Source organism: Gymnoscopelus braueri, assembly GCF_963280865.1.
Source record: "Gymnoscopelus braueri genome assembly, chromosome: 21".
Lineage (NCBI taxonomy): Eukaryota > Metazoa > Chordata > Actinopteri > Myctophiformes > Myctophidae > Gymnoscopelus > Gymnoscopelus braueri.
Window position 1 is genome coordinate 5,306,478 of NC_137623.1, and position 17,805 is coordinate 5,324,282.

General features: G+C 40.6%; 1 protein-coding gene across 1 annotated transcript; it reads right to left on the reverse strand.

The window, feature by feature from the left end:
• Positions 1-6,559: 6,559 nt before the first annotated feature.
• Positions 6,560-14,548, reverse strand: LOC308077580 (organic cation/carnitine transporter 2-like; the record flags this gene model as incomplete). The annotated part of the gene is made up of 9 exons (XM_080418325.1): positions 6,560-6,762; positions 7,861-8,075; positions 9,017-9,123; positions 9,875-9,992; positions 11,705-11,876; positions 12,185-12,339; positions 12,931-13,034; positions 13,632-13,814; positions 14,342-14,548. The coding sequence occupies 9 exons, from the start codon at positions 14,546-14,548 to the stop codon at positions 6,560-6,562; spliced, it is 1,464 nt and encodes a 487-aa protein (XP_080274451.1).
• Positions 14,549-17,805: the final 3,257 nt, after the last annotated feature.

A 17,805-nucleotide genomic window follows, 5' to 3' on the forward strand; every position in this document is an offset into this window, starting at 1 on the left:
AATGAGACATTTAGATCCTGTGGTCTGGTAGGACACCTACTGGTTGACAAGAGGTATTGCATGCAAGTCAAACTGTTGATCAATCATTGAGCTCAACAGTAGACCTTTTTGGTGACATGAATGTTACAGATTGAAGCTTTAATTTACACTTAAAACATGCCGTCCACATTTTGGGCATGTCATTATAGGCAAAACTGTTCAAAAATAGCAGAGTATACAAGCTCACAACTTATGTATACATAAAGTGTAGATCTGCTATTTCCTATATTTGTTTTATTTTTAGATTTTATAAATTTTGGGGGGCTTTTCTGCCTTCATTGATAGTGAACAGTGTAGCTGGACAGGAAAGAGGTAGAGAGAGAAGGCAGGGCTGACAAGTTTCAGGAAAGCTTAGGAGTGAGACTTTAGGGAGTCTAATCCCCCCCCCCCCCCCCTTTTTAAGACTGTTGTCATGTCTTCACCCCCGTGCCAGCTGCTCTCCTTGCACTGTCGGCCTCCTCGTGCTCTCTCTCTGCTTTACTCTGAATAGTGAACATGCCCAGAAATATTATCAATTGCTAGACATATTATTCTCCAAGTCTACATTAGGATTAGACTGTCGGATGTCATTATTCAGTCACAGAGCAAAACACACATACACTCCCGGGCCAATTCTGATTGGCTGTGAGGGCCATGTCACGCGACCGGTAGTCCGTAAGGGTTACATAACCCCTCGTGTGACTTAACCACGCCCTCTTAACAAACTTCCCTCTGCACGCTAAATGCGCACAAAAGGGGTGTTAGGTGAGTGACTCACTCCGAAAGTAAAGAAACCGGGGTTACATTTGTAACCTCGAGTTCTGGTCCTTTCTCGTGAGTCACTCACTATGGGACCTTATAAACCCCCCTGGGGCAATAAGTCACGCAACCCTCAAAGACCCGCGCGCCCTCAGCCCCAGGCCCCGCCCCCACATGTGTGACCTCGGCCTCACGGGTGCCCCAGCCCATCAGGCTTGGGTGCGGGATAAGTAAAAGAAGGAAAGACCCTGACAGACCACAAAGTCTGCCTCATTCCACTAATGGGCAGACACAGGTCTAAACTTCCTTCTGTTGGTACGGATGGATTCACATTGCAGCGTTCCGTACTCGAGTACGCATGGTGGAAAGCATCATCACGAGACATTGTGAAAGCAAGACTTCTTCTGCGATACAGTGCATTCAGTTAGGAGCTGTGCTCATATTAGACTCAGATTCATAACATTACTGTATGTTTTTTGGAAAATACTTTTTTAATGTTGTTTATTTTTAAAGTAATTAAATGACACATAGATAGATAGATATATTATATACTTTATTAATTCTGAAGGAAATTTGCTTCGCTCAACGGCTCCAGTGCAATACATTCATACAGATGTCAATAAAAAGAAGCATGGTGAACATTTAAAAAAAACATTACACCAATGGGAATGAATGCAATAATAAAAAAAACTATCAGTTATAAGCAGTTAAAAAACCTAGGTAAAAGCAGTTAAAAAAAGAACACAGCTAAAACAAATAAATATAGATCAGCTGGTCAACCCCCTCCCCCTCCCTCCTCTCTCCCCTAGTGCATCATTATACAGCCTAATGGCCCTTGGGATAAAAGAGTTCCTGAATCTGTCCGAGCTACACTGCAGTGATCGGAGCCTATTACTAAAACTGCTAAAATTGCACATTTCAACCAATACTAGTAAAATAAATGTACGTTCGAAAAATATACAGAAATGTACAAACATTACAATTTTGTAGACTTTTGTCGATATTGTAGATGGGGCACAGATGGGGTCTCATCCTTTGTAATGACGAAACATGCACACGTTATCCTGGCAAAGAAAAGGCATAGGATTAGTGTTGTGTATAAATGCAGATAACCACTAAAGCCCTACATACTAAAAATTGCATAACTTGCAGATGTACGAGCTTGTAGATTGGCTATTCTTGTTATTTTTTGAACATTTAGGAAGAAAAAAAAATCCGGCCTAATCTTTATCTCCAAGATCACGACTGGTAATTCTCCCAGGAGCATACCTTTCTCTCACAGGCATCTGCTGGATAGTTTCAGGCAAATGTCGACCAAAGGTCTCTGGAAGGAAGAGAGTGGCCAGGGCAGACAGAAGAGCCAGAGAACCCAGCAAAATATATGGTAGATACTTGTAGTATATACCTGCATATGGAGAAGAGCACATTTTTTATCCCACGATTTTTGTAACCCAATTTTTTACACCCAGTGTAATCCTGGGCACTACCTTCCCTCTGCCAACCTAGGGAGCCCAGGGCCGAGCTCATGCCTCCTTCAATGCATGAGAGCCAACTGACCTTCTTGTCACCTGACAGGGGAGAGTTTCTCTGGTTGGATGTAGCGCGTGGAATTTTTGATTTGATTTGATTTGATTTATTTGAAAAGCCAAAACCACATGGTCACCGCAGTTCGAGGATAACACAAGAAAGTCCTGAGACTTATTTCCGTTGAGGTCCTCTTACAATTAACAATCAATACGTTAAAAATACATTACAATACAAAACACATGTAACTACCGAAACACTACATAGACACAAGTGACATACACAGTACAGACCAAGTACACAACAATACAAAACTCAAGTAACATTCACAGTACATACATACAAACAATACAAGAACACATGTAACATACACAGTACACAAACAAGTGCTACCTTATCTTTCCTAGTCTAAAGACCCTCTATAGGGGAACCTTTTCTAATAGACATGATTTAGTTTTGTATTTAAAAGTCCTCAGATTGGTTGTCAGTTTGACACTGTTTTCGAGGTCATTCCACTGTGTGGCTCCTATGTAAGTAAATGATTCCCTACCTCCACGTTATTCCAACCAGTTCCTTTCCCCTCCATCAGGCGCCCCGGCTGGCCAGGGGGAGGCAGTATAGTGACCAGGATTACTGCATGTTTTTGTGAGGGTACCTACCCTAGGTAACACGGGGAGAACATGCAAACTCCACACAGAGTAGGCCCTTTCGCCAACCCCACCTAGGGTATGGGCACTGATGACGCGGAGGAGAGAACACGCCCCCAGTGCCCACAGCGTCCCCGGCGGGAATCGAACCCAGGACCTTCTAGCTGTGAGGCGACAGCGCTACCGACTGCGCCACCGTGAGAAGAGCACATCTTAATGACCTAATTTAGTATGGAGCATGTGCATGGGAATTCACAAGTGTTGAAGTACCATACTTCTGTCAGGAAACGCCTAATGAATTAACTAATTATTGCAGATATAGCAATTATAGTTTGACTTGGTGGTACGCTTCTACTATTGGGGATTTTTCCTGCAGCAGCACTACACAGGGTTCCCACACATTTATATCAATACATTTTCGAACCCCCCCCCATTTGCCAAGAACTGTGTCAAATTGGTACACTTTTCTGTGTACCAGTAACTCACTTCGGAAGTATCTGTTCAGATGCAATAGTAGTTATTACCAGTGGTGTGTTCTACCGTCAGATGCTGTGTACGCCGTATACCTTGAGATTTTTTTTCGTCGCCACCGTACACCTTCAAAAACTGTTCAAAACAGCGTTTTTTACATTTAATTCATTATAGACGCGCGCATGCCGTGCGTGTGGGAGGCAGGGAATAAACATAGTATACCTTCATAAAAAAACTAGAACACAACACTGGTTATTACTACTAATCGTAATAGTTATTACTCTTTGACAGTAGAAGTAGACATTGAAGATCTATATCAGGCTTGTCAAACTCGTGGCCTGCGGGCATTTTGCGGTCCGCGGAAAGGTCCATTGCGGCCCGCGAAGTGATTTGAAAAAACACCTTTTCATACTAGCTCTAATGGAAAAAAACGAGAGAAAAAAAAGAAGAAAAAAAACGGCGGAGCCGGCAGGCAGTTATCCCCCCCAACCCCCCTTGCCTCTGACTGTGAAGGTCTAATAGTGGTCAAACTTGTTTTGTGAGAACAATGGCCAAGTCATGTCTAAACAATCAAGACAAGAGGAGATCAAGAAATACATCTAATCACCCACGCTGGCACAGTCTAAAAGTGTATAGATCCCTGCTAACCAGCGCTGCCCAGGGAAACAAGGACGAGGAATTTTATTGGCTCACTATTGGATACATCGTAACATCGCTTCTTTAAGGGGACCGTAAGGGTCCATTTGGTTCCATTTGTACGGGTGGTTGCGTCGTTGTGTTTACATGTGCGGTGGAATAACGGCCGTTACGAGTGAAACGCTCAAAAGTTTCACTCGTCCTCTGTCTCCGTTGACAATTTTAATAATCCAAATGATAATAATCTGTTTAGGAAACTCTTAAAAACGCGAATGAATGACTAGTGTCGCCTAGTGTGACATATTCAATGTGCGCTGTCTTCTCAGTCTATCGTTGTCGAAAATGGCTGATCTACAAGCTCACAACGTGGTGCAAACAGACGCGGTGTGAGCTTGGAGATCGGCCATGTTTGGTGCCTGACACTGTTGTACGATGAAGTATAAATTGCGCTTTTAAAGTGACAGCACACACATTAACCAGTTAACAGTTTCTTCAATATTATTTTCCAAAAGTAAAAAGGTCACTTAAAATGTAGTGCAAGTGATACATTTTGGCTAAAACAAAGACAAAAGAATAGAAAAAATAAATATGCATTTTTTGTTTATAAAGAGCTGAAGAGACATGGAGATTTTATAGTAATGATTACATTATGAAAGTTACTACTGCTCAGAACCTGGTCCCTGATGTTGACAGGTCAGTTAAAGCAAAGAGATGTCAGGTACATCATTTTTTTGTAAAAAAAAAAGAAAAAAAGAAAATGATGTTGTTTTGACCTGAGCTTTTACTGTTAGGGTTATTTCTTTTCTATTCTAAAACCGAAAAAAAAGCATTGAGTGTCATTATTTTGATTCATTGACATTTTCTGAATTTTCGTTATTGTTCAATAAAAACGACTGAACTGAGTTCATTGTCTGAGTTGCATTGCTGATAGTAGGCCTCAAAAAAAATGATGTTGTGTACTGTAGCTATTTACTGAAAATATTTATCATTTTTTTATAATCCATCCATCGATTCTTCAAACGCTTATCCGGAGCCGGGTCGCGGGGGCAACAGATCCCGAGGCGTTCCCAGGCCAGTGTGGAGATGTAATCCCCCCATCTGGTCCTTGGTCTGCCCCGGGGTCTCCTTCCAGTGGGACGTGCAATTAATTAATTCATAATTAATTTGTATATAATCTTCATAACATTTTTTAAAGTGATATGCTGTAGTTATAGCAGTGACTGAGACAACAGAATGAAAAACAACTAGAAAAAGTGCTCCTCGGAGCACAGGTCTCCGCCAGGTCAGGTATTGTGGGCCAGCAATGTTCAGAATTTGCCATCAGGATGGAATATGAAAAATCGGACGGAATCATCTTGATCACTTGACTATAGAGATAATGTGTACTGATTTGCATGATGTTTGGACAAAATTTGTAATATAAAAAAAAGATTGGCCTCCTGGTGGCGCTACAATAGGGCAATGTTAAAAGGGTGGTGTTTGTTCTTCAATGTAGTGCGAATGTACGTGCAAAGTTCCACCGCAATCAATTTGCGGCATTTTGTTCAAAACGGGCCACTCCTGCAAACCTTAGATGTCAATGTTAGCCAATCAGGATGGAATATGAAAAATCAAACAGATCCATCTTGATCACATGACTATAGAGATCATGTGTACCGATTTGCGTGAAATTTGGATACAATCTGAAGGCTTAATCTCAAAATATGTGTTTTACATAAGTCGGCCTCCTGGTGGCGCTATAAAAGGCTAATGTGAAAAATGCAGGGCAGATGTTTTTCCTTGGCCTCAAGGGAGTACGTGTGCAAAGTTTCACGCAGATCGGTTTAGTTACAGTTAAAAGTGCAATTTGGCCTTTTATAGCGCCACCATGAGGCTGATTGGAAAATTTCCAAGTGCCGTTTCTTCCTCGGCCTAGTGGGAATGTGCGTGTGAAATTTCACGGAAATCGCAAGCTGCAAGCTGTGATTTGAGGCATTTAGTTCAAAATGGACCAATCCTGCAAAGTTTGGAAGCCAACCATAGGCAATGAGGATGGAATATGGGAAATCGGACAGATTGTGTTGATCACATGACTATAGAGATACTGTGTACCGATTTGCATGACGTTTGGATAAAATCTGTAGGAGTAATGTAAAGAAAAAGGGTTTTGCACAAATCGGCCTCCTGGTGGCGCTATAACAGGCCCATGTGAAAAAATTGGGGCAGAGGTTCTGAATTGGCATCCAGGGAGTGTGTGTGCACAGTTTCGGAGCGACCGGGCCAACGGTGCCAGAGATTAGCTGCTAACACACAGACAGGACACACGGACGGACACACGGACGGACGGACAGGGGCGAAAACATACTCTCTCGCCATGCCTTTCGGCCTGGCGGAGACAATGATGTATAACTGAATGTGCATGAGCGTGCATGCATGTCTCCGTGTCTGCGTGCCCAGTCTGCCCACCTCAAGTCACCATTTGACCAATCTTGCCCGGACACCAAAATGAGTTTGACACCCCTGATCTATATGAACAGAAACTTACTCAGTTGCATGACATAAGGAGCAACGATACCGCCCACTATGGAAACCATGCAAAAGGTGCCAAAAGCTGTGTTTCTGATGAATGTTGGGTACAGCTCTCCGGTGTAGGCAAAAATCGTTTGGAAACTGGTGGAAATGCACAATTTACCCAGCATCTCCAGTGCTATGGACAGGCCAGGAAGACCTAAGCAAAGAGAAGAATAGAAGAGAATAAAGTAGAATAGATGCATGAATCTATCTATTTAGATATGTTGTATGTGTGTATATATTTATGCATGTATGTATTTGTGTACATATGTGCATGCAAGTGCCTCACATTACTGAATGTACATTATATCCAAAATGTGCAATGATTAGCATAATATGTACACGCACGCAGTGGTGGAAAGTAACTAAGTACATTTACTTAAGTACTGTACTTAAAGAGGTGGTGCCATGTTTTTGCACTTTTTCTGTTTTTCATGTGTCTATGAGGTTGATAGAACTTCATTAAGCCCCCCGGTGGTGTTTTTATGGTGTTTTATGTCTTCTCTGACTATTTGGAGTTTTTTCCTGGAGGCTGAAACCTTGAGGGTCAAATGTGCCAATAGAGAAACAGCGCTTTAGTGACATCACAAAGCCCACACCCTCCCCCTCATTATCATAACACAACAGGTGTGGGCATGAGGAGGAGGAGGGACTAGGACAGGTGGGTGGTGCTAAGGTGGTGGAGGAGGTGCTAAGGTGAGAACCAGGTATACTTAATGCACTGGTGGGTGTGTCTACATAAAAACAACATTTTAACACTTACTGTACACTTTTTTTTTGTTGAAAAAAATCCTTACATAATAATAATACCTTATGATCAGGTTTTAGGGTTGAAAAATATCATGGCACTCCATCTTTAAGTACAATGTTGAGGTATTTTTTTTACTTTACTTGAGTATTTCCAATTTCCAATACTTTTACTTCTACTCCACTACATCTCAGAGGCAAATATTGTACTTATGGAAGCTCACAACGCGTCGCATCGCGACGCGTTGTGAGCTTGTAGATCGGCTATTTTCAAATATTTAGTACTTTTACTTTTGGTACTTTAAGTACATTTTGATGCAAATACTTTTGTACTTTTACTCAAGTACATTTTTAATTCTGGACTTGTAACAGAGTATTGTTATATTGCAGTATTGGTACTTTTACTTAAGTAAAGAATTTGAGTACTTATCCACCACTGCACGCATGCACGCACGCACACACTTCCAACATTCATTAGGTTCCTATATGATAAAGTCCCTGCAGTCACCTTGTGGCACCAGCTGAATGCAGTACAGCAGTCCTCCTCCAAGAGCCATACAGAGCGCCACAGACAGCCGCCTGGGAAGATACTGCAGCACCAGCCAGCTGGAGACGGACGCCGGCAACCCCACGGCCGCCGAGATGAAACAGTTGAGAAAGCGGTCGCCGTGGAGACGGGATGTGTTCAGGGACAGGCCATAGTAGCCGGTGTTTACAGTGAACCTGGGAGGGACACACACACAGCAACAGTCTCTGTCCCAGCAGTAAGTACCGATCAATGACTGACAGGTGAATGGATGATGGCTAGATCAGTGGTTCTCAAACTTTTTCATGCCAAGGACCCCCAAAATGATATGTATTTGGCCGAGGACCCCCATCTAAAAATATTTCCCAGAAGCAAAGATTTGAGTTACAAATATTCGCTTTAAAAAATATATATTCAAACATTTTCAAGATTTTTCAAATATAGCAGATCTACAAGCTCATAGAGCGGCACTCGGTGCCGCGCTATGAGCTTGTATATCTGCTATTTTTGAATAGCCAAAGTATAAAAGGTCATTATTATTCTGATGCTATATCTACACATTTTTCTGGGTACCCCCTGGAACACCCTCAAGTACCCCTGGGGGTCCCCGGACCACACTTTGAGAACCAATGGGCTAGATGGATGGGCATATTGATAGATAGATATATGCATGCATACATATAGGGATATATATCACAACATAGAACTAGAATACAGACCAACACTGTACACTGTTTTGAAGCACACACGCTGACTGTTATTATTGAATTTCCACAGATTCCCAATAATGAGACCCTCTTGCCAACCCCTTCAGCTTTTGTTTTTAGTGTGCTATTCTGTGAATTATAGCAGTCTGGTTCATATAGGCTATCCATGTTTCACTGAAGAGTTTAATGTGACGCTACAGATCGCGCTGTTTTACACGCTTTTTTTAATAAATATTTTACATACAGGATCTGCAGTTACAAGTTAGCCTATAATGTTTCTGCCTGCCTGCAACAACATATAATGTGAGCTCACTGAGAAGAGTGGAATTCAAATGTTAATAGGTATTTAAAAGACAATGGAATCCCCCGCTGTGCCCCGCAGTACTAGTATGTGTGATAGGGTGAGTGCAAAACAACCCGTGGATACTCACCACACAAGGAAGAGTATGAGTGTTGCGTTTCTGGTTTTGGTGAACCTTAGCATGTCTAGAATGTTGTGGCGCTCCTCTGGGTCGCATTTGTCCTTTGCCATGTCATTCTGCAGCAGTGGTGGGAAAAGTACTCAAATGTTTTAATTTACTTAAGTAAAAGTATCAATACTGCAATGTAGAAAAAGTCCGGAATTCTAAATTTACTTGAGTAAAAGTACAAAAGTATTGGCATCAAAATGTATTTAAAGTTTACCAAAAGTAAAAATACTCATTATGCAGAATGTCCCATTTCAAGTTTTCAAAATGTATACAAATAGCAGATCTACAAGCTACAAGCTCACAACGCGTCACGATGCGATGCGTTGTGAGCTTGTAGATTGGCTATTTTCAAATAGCCCAAATATATATAGCGCTTAAGTGGTTAATGTTTAGTAATAAAAATCTAAATCTAAAAAGTTACTAGTAACTAAAGTTTTCAAATGATTGTAGTGGAGTAAAAGTACAATATTTTCCTCTGAGATGCCGTGGAGTAGAAGTATAAGTAGAGTAGAAGTAGTGGAGTAGAAGGGCCCATGCCTTGCACTCCAAAACGTCAGTGCACAATGCTTTTTGAAGTGTTTTTGGTGACACCTCTGGTAGCTATGTTGTCATTACAGCATCTGTTAGAAATGTGATTCCCAGTGTTCGGGCCAGAACATTGGGATTACAAATAGTATTTTATAGTGTTTAGGGAAGTGGTCACACACATGTATGTGGAATGATTATTGTGAAAAATATGCAAGTGAAGAATGATATATATTAGAAATAAATGTAATTGAAAAAGTTAAACAGTAGGCCTATGACTTAAAGTCAACTTACATCAAGGATGACCAGCGGAGCCTCTACTTTGTTCTTCTTAGCAGCTTCTCTCAGTATGGCCTCAGCCTCCTCTATCCTTCCCTGGGAGATCAGCCACCGAGGAGACTCTGGGATGAACCTGCCTCGCAGGTAGGAGAGAGAAGGTCCACGCTTTGGTTATCGTCGCCTTGCTAAACTAACGGCCTATGTCATTTTTTTCAGGAAAAATAAAAAACTGATCCAAAACAAAACTATATGATATTTCTTATGACTATTTAAATAGAAATAACACTGTCTGTCAGTTATGTAACTGACAGACAAATGTAATGGATTTAAATAGGTTTAAATTGGATTAAATCTGACTTAGGCCAAAACAAATTTTAAAGTTAGGCCATTATACTAACAGGGGAGTGAACAGCATGATCCTTTTCAATTAGGAGATGGGCAATTTTACCAGAGGTGGCCAGTGTCATGAGGAGCTGACTTAGGCAAAAATATCATTTTCCTCAAAAAATGACTTAGGCCATTAGTTTAGCAAGGTGACGTTATGGAACACAGAAGAGAGAGGCTCACGCTCAAACAGTCGGAAGGGCTTTACCTCAAAAGCAATTCATGGTCCCATACAGGTGATTAAAGCGAACAGAAAATATCATCCTTTGAAAATATAATAATTGTAAGAGAAAAAGTCGTCTCCAAAAAACTAAAATAACCTTCAAATCTATACTGAAAATGTACGTTATAATTTAGTCATTAAGCAGATGCTCTTATCCAGAGGAAGTGCACACGTGTGTATGCAGTTTCAATGTAGTGCTTCAAAGAAGGATTCAAGTTAAACGTGACTGATATTGTACTTCTAACGCTTGAGGGGGCCGTGTTTTTGTTTGTTTTGTTTTGTTTTGGAAAATGAACAAATAAATAAAATAAAATAAAATAAATGAAAAGTAAGTAATTGAAACACAGCCCCTCACACATTAGAAGGACAATCAGTCACCAGAACCAAGGACGGGTGTTTTCAATGAATCCATCATGGTTAAAATGGAGTAACAATGGGTTTGTATAGGAAGGGGGCGTGTCAGATAAAATGAATATCAAATATCTAAATACTGAATCAAGCAACTTCTGGGGTACTCACAAAAAGCTGAACAGACGTAAAAATGACCCCAAAAAAGTTTGAAAGTGAAATATCCCTCTAAGGATTCAGTACCTGTTCTTTTTCTCCTGTAAAATGAAATAAAAAGTTATAAAATGAATAAATAAATAAAAGAAAAAACCTTTAGAATTTGAATTTATAAAAGAATGAAAGAAACTATTAGCATCTATACTACAGTGAGCTGTCACAGGTAATAGAGCGTCGCAGTTCCCGCCCACTTCCTGTTTTTTTTGGTGCCGGAAGAAAAAACTCAATGCATTTTTCCATTGACATTTCCAAAAATATTTATATCTATTAATTTAAGCCTCGAATCAAGCCATCATGACATGACATGAATCATGACCATAAACGTTTGATTCTGTGATTATTATTTTTTTGAAAACGGCAAAACAAAGGGTATTTATTAAATATAGTATATCATATAATTAAATATAAAATAAAAAAAAATCACAGAAAAAACGTTTTATGGTCATGATTCATGTCATCTCGTGATGGCTTGATTCGAGGCTTAAATTAATAGATATAAATACTTTTGGAAATGTCAATGGAAAAATGCATTGAGTTTTTTCTTCCGGCACCAAAAAAAACAGGAAGTGGGCGGGAACTGCGACGCTCTATAGTGATAATATAAGTCCCCAATATTATGAGTAAAAAAAAACTGTCTCGGTAGTGATGGTTCTTTTACAATGACTGTAACTCACCACCAGAGGGGTGCGTAGAGCAGGCCAGGCAGACATAAAGCCAGCAGAAGAGACCTCCAGTCCCTTATGAAATAAGCAAAGAGAGGCAGCATCATGTAGCCAGAGGTAAAGAACAGATTCATTCCCAGAGACAAAAACAGGACACGTACGTTTCCTGTCAAGATCTCAGTACCTGGAGGGAAGCAGAGGGAGAGAAATACACCAAAATAAGACACGTTTATCGGCTGAAGCTCCTCCGTTCCACAGATTTCCATAAACCTAGAGACACTGTATTCTGCAATAATATCAATGCACACAGTATGTCTAATGTATCATTTCATGATCATGCCCGGAATCAAACCCATGACCAATTGTGGTCTGAAGGCGAGAGCTCTACCGACTGAGCTACCTGAACGAGAAAAGTAAAAATCAGGTTTAAATAGCAGGTTACATGTTACATTCAGCACTTTCCCATCCATTCTCAACATGTGTGTTGCATACCTATGACAAAAGCAGCAATATGGTTGGAGTACTGGCCCAAAGCAACGATGAAGAAGAGGATAGAGAACACCGTCCACGAGGGAGAGAAGATTTGGACAAAGGTAAAAAACATCTGGACTGCCATGGTTGCAAACATAACAGGCTTTCGTCCAAACCTTAAAAAAAAAAAAAGAGACAAAATTAGCCAACATGTGTTTTGTTTCTCTTTCCTTTGCAATTTACAATTTACATGTTTGCAGTGGTGGAAAAAGTCCACTCAAATGTTTTACTTAAGTAAAAGTAGCAATACCACAATATAAAAATACTCTGTTACAAGTAAAAGGCCTGTGTTAGAAATGCTACTTGAGTGAAAGTACAAAAGTATTGGCATATCTTCTTTTTAATAGGTCAGCCATACACATCTGGACATAGGGAAACTGTTAGTTATTATTGGTGGATTATAAACCAGATAGACCAACGATAACACTGGATAACTGACCATCCTGAAGGTCAAAGGGTGCAGTCACAATCCCATAACTTTCTATTTATGTCTCACTTGACCATGAATCCTTATGTCACACATAGGTCAGTAACGGTGTACTCAATTTACTCAACTACATTTCAAAGACAAATATTCTACTTTTGACTCCACTGCAACTCTTGGAAGGCTGTGAAGTACTCATTAATTCAGGCCATTTCCCCACAAGCCTGAAGAGACGGAGCGTCATGGGTCATATTAAATAATCATGCCATATGGTTTCAAATACTTGTCTGAGATTTGTCCAGAGAAGAAGGATCCACACAGAACTCCCAGGAAGTACACTGAGGAGGTGAACGGTTGCTTCCACTGGTTGCTGCATACCAGGTCAAACTGCAGGTTGAGAATTTACAGTAAAGAAAGATTGACACTTCCGTTAAAATAAAATTGTATTCACTAAAGTTATGGATTGTGTAGCGTTAACTTGAAAGTGTAAACACATGCACGCACGCCAGTGGTGGAAAGTACATTTACTTAAGTACTGTACGTAAGCACAATGTTTAGGTATTTGTACCTTACTGGAGTAATTCCAATGTTAAATACTTTTACTTCTACTCTCCTACATCTCAGAGGCAAATATTGTACTTTTACTCCACTGTACTTTAGTTACTAGTTACTTTGTAGATTTTGATTATTATTACAAAACATACATTACCCACTTCAGCCCTAGTATATACATTTCGGCCATTTGAAAATAGCAGAGCTATTTTCAGAAGATTTTTATACAATTGAAAACTTCTGCACAGACATTCTGCATAATGAGTACTTTATACTTTTGTACTTTAAGTGTATTTTGATACCAATACTTTTGGAGTTTTTGGACTTTTACTTGTAACAGAGTATTTCTATATTGCAGTATTGATACTTTTACTTAAGTAAAAAATGTGAGTACTTTTTCCACCACTGACGCAAGCGCGCGCACGCACTGACCTCTGTGACGATGGTGGACTGGTAGATGTCTTGGCTGTAGCTCCATCCGTCCACACAGCTCTCCTGTCTCAGTTCAGTGAGGTTCACGTCCCGACCGGGGATGTAGCCCAGAGCAGACAGGTTCCTGACCTCGTCCAGTCTGTACCGGTGGCATCGGCTCTGCTCCTCCTGTCCGTTCACCACCTTGTCAAATATAATGACCTCTATTACAGTGCAATAAGCCGTTTGTATGGTATGTATGGTATGTATGGTAACTAGGGATGCACCGATATGGAAATCCTGGGCCCCTACCAATACCGATGTTTATAATTAACAATTTGACCGCTAACAGATAGCCAATACCGATGTATATTAACGTATGGAAACATGTCGTGAAGCATTGGTTCTCAAAGTGGGGTCACCCCCCCCCCCCCAAGCAAAATGTGTTAATAAAGCGTTGCAATCATTTTAACCCCTTTATCCATATTTTATACTTTGGCAATTAAAAAATAGCAGATATACAAGCTCATAGCGGTGCTATGAGCTTGTATCTGCGATATATTTCTTTTATCATTTGTAACTCAAATCTTTGCTTTTGGGGTTCCTGGAACAAAATATTTTGAGATGGGGGTCCCAACCAAATACAGTACATATCATTTTGGGGGTCCTTGACATGACAACATTTGAGAACCACTGTCGTAAAGAACAATACACTGGCATCAGTTGCTCACCTCTACAGGGATGATGGCCGTGCGCCACTCTGCAGTCAGGTTTACATCTGGAACCAGGCAGTGGTGGCGGGGGGTGTCAGCCAGGAAGATGACAGAGAAGGAACTGAAGCCATTGGGAATGGTGCTGGCACAGAGCAGGAAGAACAAGGTCTGCTGGAAGCGTCCCCACTGTCCAAGGAAGGCTGTGGTCTCCTCGTAGTCCTTCATGGCCAAAGACCCAAGAGCCAAGATTCAAGAATCTCCTCTTCCTGCTAACACTACATACCTTATCACCAGTCAGGTCAGGTGATGTGTCAGTCCAATGGTTAACAATGGTCAATGGTCAACCATTGACCACCCAACACACCCTCCCACCCCCCCCAATGCCCAACACCCTCTCATAATCCCTCATAGTCCCAGGCCCAGGAATCTTCTAGGCATATACTGTTGGGCAGACACCTCTTATCTCCTTTTCCCCCCGTAAATCAATGCTGTACTTCGCCATTCTATATCACACAAAAGTAGCAAAAATAGCCGATCTACAAGCTCAAAACGCGTCGCTAAGCTGCTATTTTTTTCATTAGAATCCTGAAACATTTTAATTTAATTTCAAATGCAGTTAGTTATACTTATGTTAACTTTATGAATACAAATACATTGGACATAAAAAGACAATAGAATATTAATACTAGTCATTAAGCTATTAATATAGACTGAAGTGATTAAAGCGGGTCATGTTTGCATATATTTGGAATTGTAACTGAAATCAATGATATATCAGTATTCCAATATTAACCTGCGGGCCGCATTAAGTAGGATGGGGTAAGGATGGAGGCCGCATGTGGTCCCCGGGCCGCCAGTTGCCCATGATGCTAAAACCACAATCCACTATTGTTATTATTACTTTGTCTGAATTAAACTCTTAAAGGTGCCCAAAAAGTGTATTATACAGAGAAGGTGGGGTCCTGAGAGGCTTCCCACCTCCGAGAATAGACTTTCAACAAAACAAAATAGCCTTTATTTCAGTGAGTAGCGAAGTGGTTTTGTTTATTTTTACTACAGTTGGAGCCCTCGCAGGGCAGTGGAATTCCTTGTCAGTTTACATACAGTCAGTAAGTCACTCCGCTCAAGGGAGGGAGAGAGCTTGGTACATCATTACATTACATTACATTACATTACATTACATTACATTACATTACAGTCATTTAGCAGACGCTTTTATCCAAAGCGACTTACAATAAGTGCATTCAACATAGGTAGGGAACGAAAACTACTAATCACCAGAAGTCTTTAGTGCATTTTCTGCAAAAACAAGCAACCAAGAGTATACCTAGCGCTAAGGTAAAAGTGCAATATATCAGCTACCTATTTCCTTAAACAGATGAGACAAAATAGCTAAATCAAATGAGCATGAGCTAAAACAAATAAGTGTATCGACTAAACAAGATCCAATAAACAATACAACAATAGAAAACAAGCGTTCGTACAACTAGTTAACAACAAGTAGGTCAGGCAGAGAGGAAGGGTAGTGTTTCCTGAAGAGGTGGGTTTTCAGCCTGCGGCGAAATATGGGCAGTGACTCTGCTGTCCTAACAGCAGAGTCATCATTATAGAGAGAAAGGGGCCCTGTGACCTGACCTTATCTTTCCGACCTTATCTTTTCTTTCCGACCTTATCTTTTCTTTCCTGGAAAGCAAAGCATAAGGCTGCAATAATATGATCTCATCTCATGTTGATAAACATAGTTTAGGTTTAAGGTCATATACTGACACAGTTAAAGTTACACTATTGGAAAACTCAAATAAGATAATGAACTATATGAACTACATCTTTAATGACGAGACAATTCTTTAATAACAATCCAAACATACAAATGATAAAAATAAAATATGAAATCCTATGAGCTGTTAGTGATTATTATTAATAAAATACGTTTTTGTTGTTAAAACAAACATTTTGTTAAAATGTTGTGACTTACCATGGTTCGTAGCCATGCAGTTCTGTATTTTTCCTCTACTGTTGTTGGGTTCTCCCTTCGCCCAGTCTGTGAAGGTCATTGGGCGACCGTCACTCCACAGCCAAGCACCATTCTAGATGACAATACAACATCATAAATGTCAATAGGTACAGTGTGTGAGTATCATGTGTCAGCGTAATATAAGATACAGCTAATAAGGGTTCATGTTCCTTACCTTGCCTGTTACATCATAGCCACCGATCCACACTTAGTATTTGCACCAATTTACAACTTTTGTCACTCTGCCCTTATAATTATTAACCTACAGTGACTACACTGTTGCCTACATAAAACACAGTGGGCTATCAATTATGGCCTGATGATTCTGGTTTTACTTGTGGTGCTGGGCTGGCATTTATACACAACTGTCCATCCATATAGCTCCAAATTGATCTCATGCACAGAATTACTTCAAATGATTATGAATATCCAGTTATAAATTGGTCATTGTCACCTACCTGGTAGATGTAATTCTATGAGCAACAAAAACACACTTAAAAGAGGATATCTCTGTGTTGGAAATTGGGATAATGCATCTATGATATGCCTAAGGCCTGTTGAAGTTTTGCTTAATTGTTCAACCACCATCGTTGAGACGCTGAATAGACTCTCTCTCTCACTCTCTCTCTCTCTGAGAGATTTGACTAGGTCGTTCACACTCGCTGTGCGTTGATGGCTTGTTAACGATCGTCATTGATCTAAATAGACCAAGGTGTTACTTGATTTGAATCCTTTGTTTCCTTTGAAATAGAGAGGGGTCATTGACCACTGTTCTGCTGTACTAAAAAGGTATACAAAAAAGGACTATTCTATTAATTTAAATTTGCATGACCCTAAAATTAGAAAGGCATGACCCTCCCCTATTTTCCTCCAGGGGTCCCCTTCTGTAAATTTCAACTAGTCCCTAATTATGGCCCTATTTCCAGTTTAAATCTGTCCCAAGTTTTTTGTCCTGATGTCTTGAAAACATTCTCAATTCCAGACACGGTGTCCCGGAATCTAGAATTGAATTGGCCAATGTATATGTGTGTACGTGTGCGCACATCAGCGTGTGTACGTGTGTGTGCGTGCAGAGCACGTAGACTGCAGGATGTGTGTAAACAGAGCTGTTTGGGGCATTTGACCTCTGGGGTCACCGGCTCCTTCTTCATAAAAATGTTATGCCATTTGACCTCTGGGGTCAACGGCTCCTTCTTCATAAAAGTGTTATGATTGTAGAGTTGTGTTCATATGCGTCAGCAAAATATTGGCCCAGTTTGGATGTGAGAATGCTGTATGAGGGGCTCCCTCATACAGCATGCTGACACCGGGTTTGACATCCCTGGTCTATCACATGGCACAGCATGTGATAGACCAGAGATGTCCAACTCATGATCCGCGGGCCATTTGCGGCCCGTGGAGGGGTCCAATGCGGCCTGCGACATGATTTAAAAAAAGCGAATTCATACTACCTCTAAAGACGTCGCCA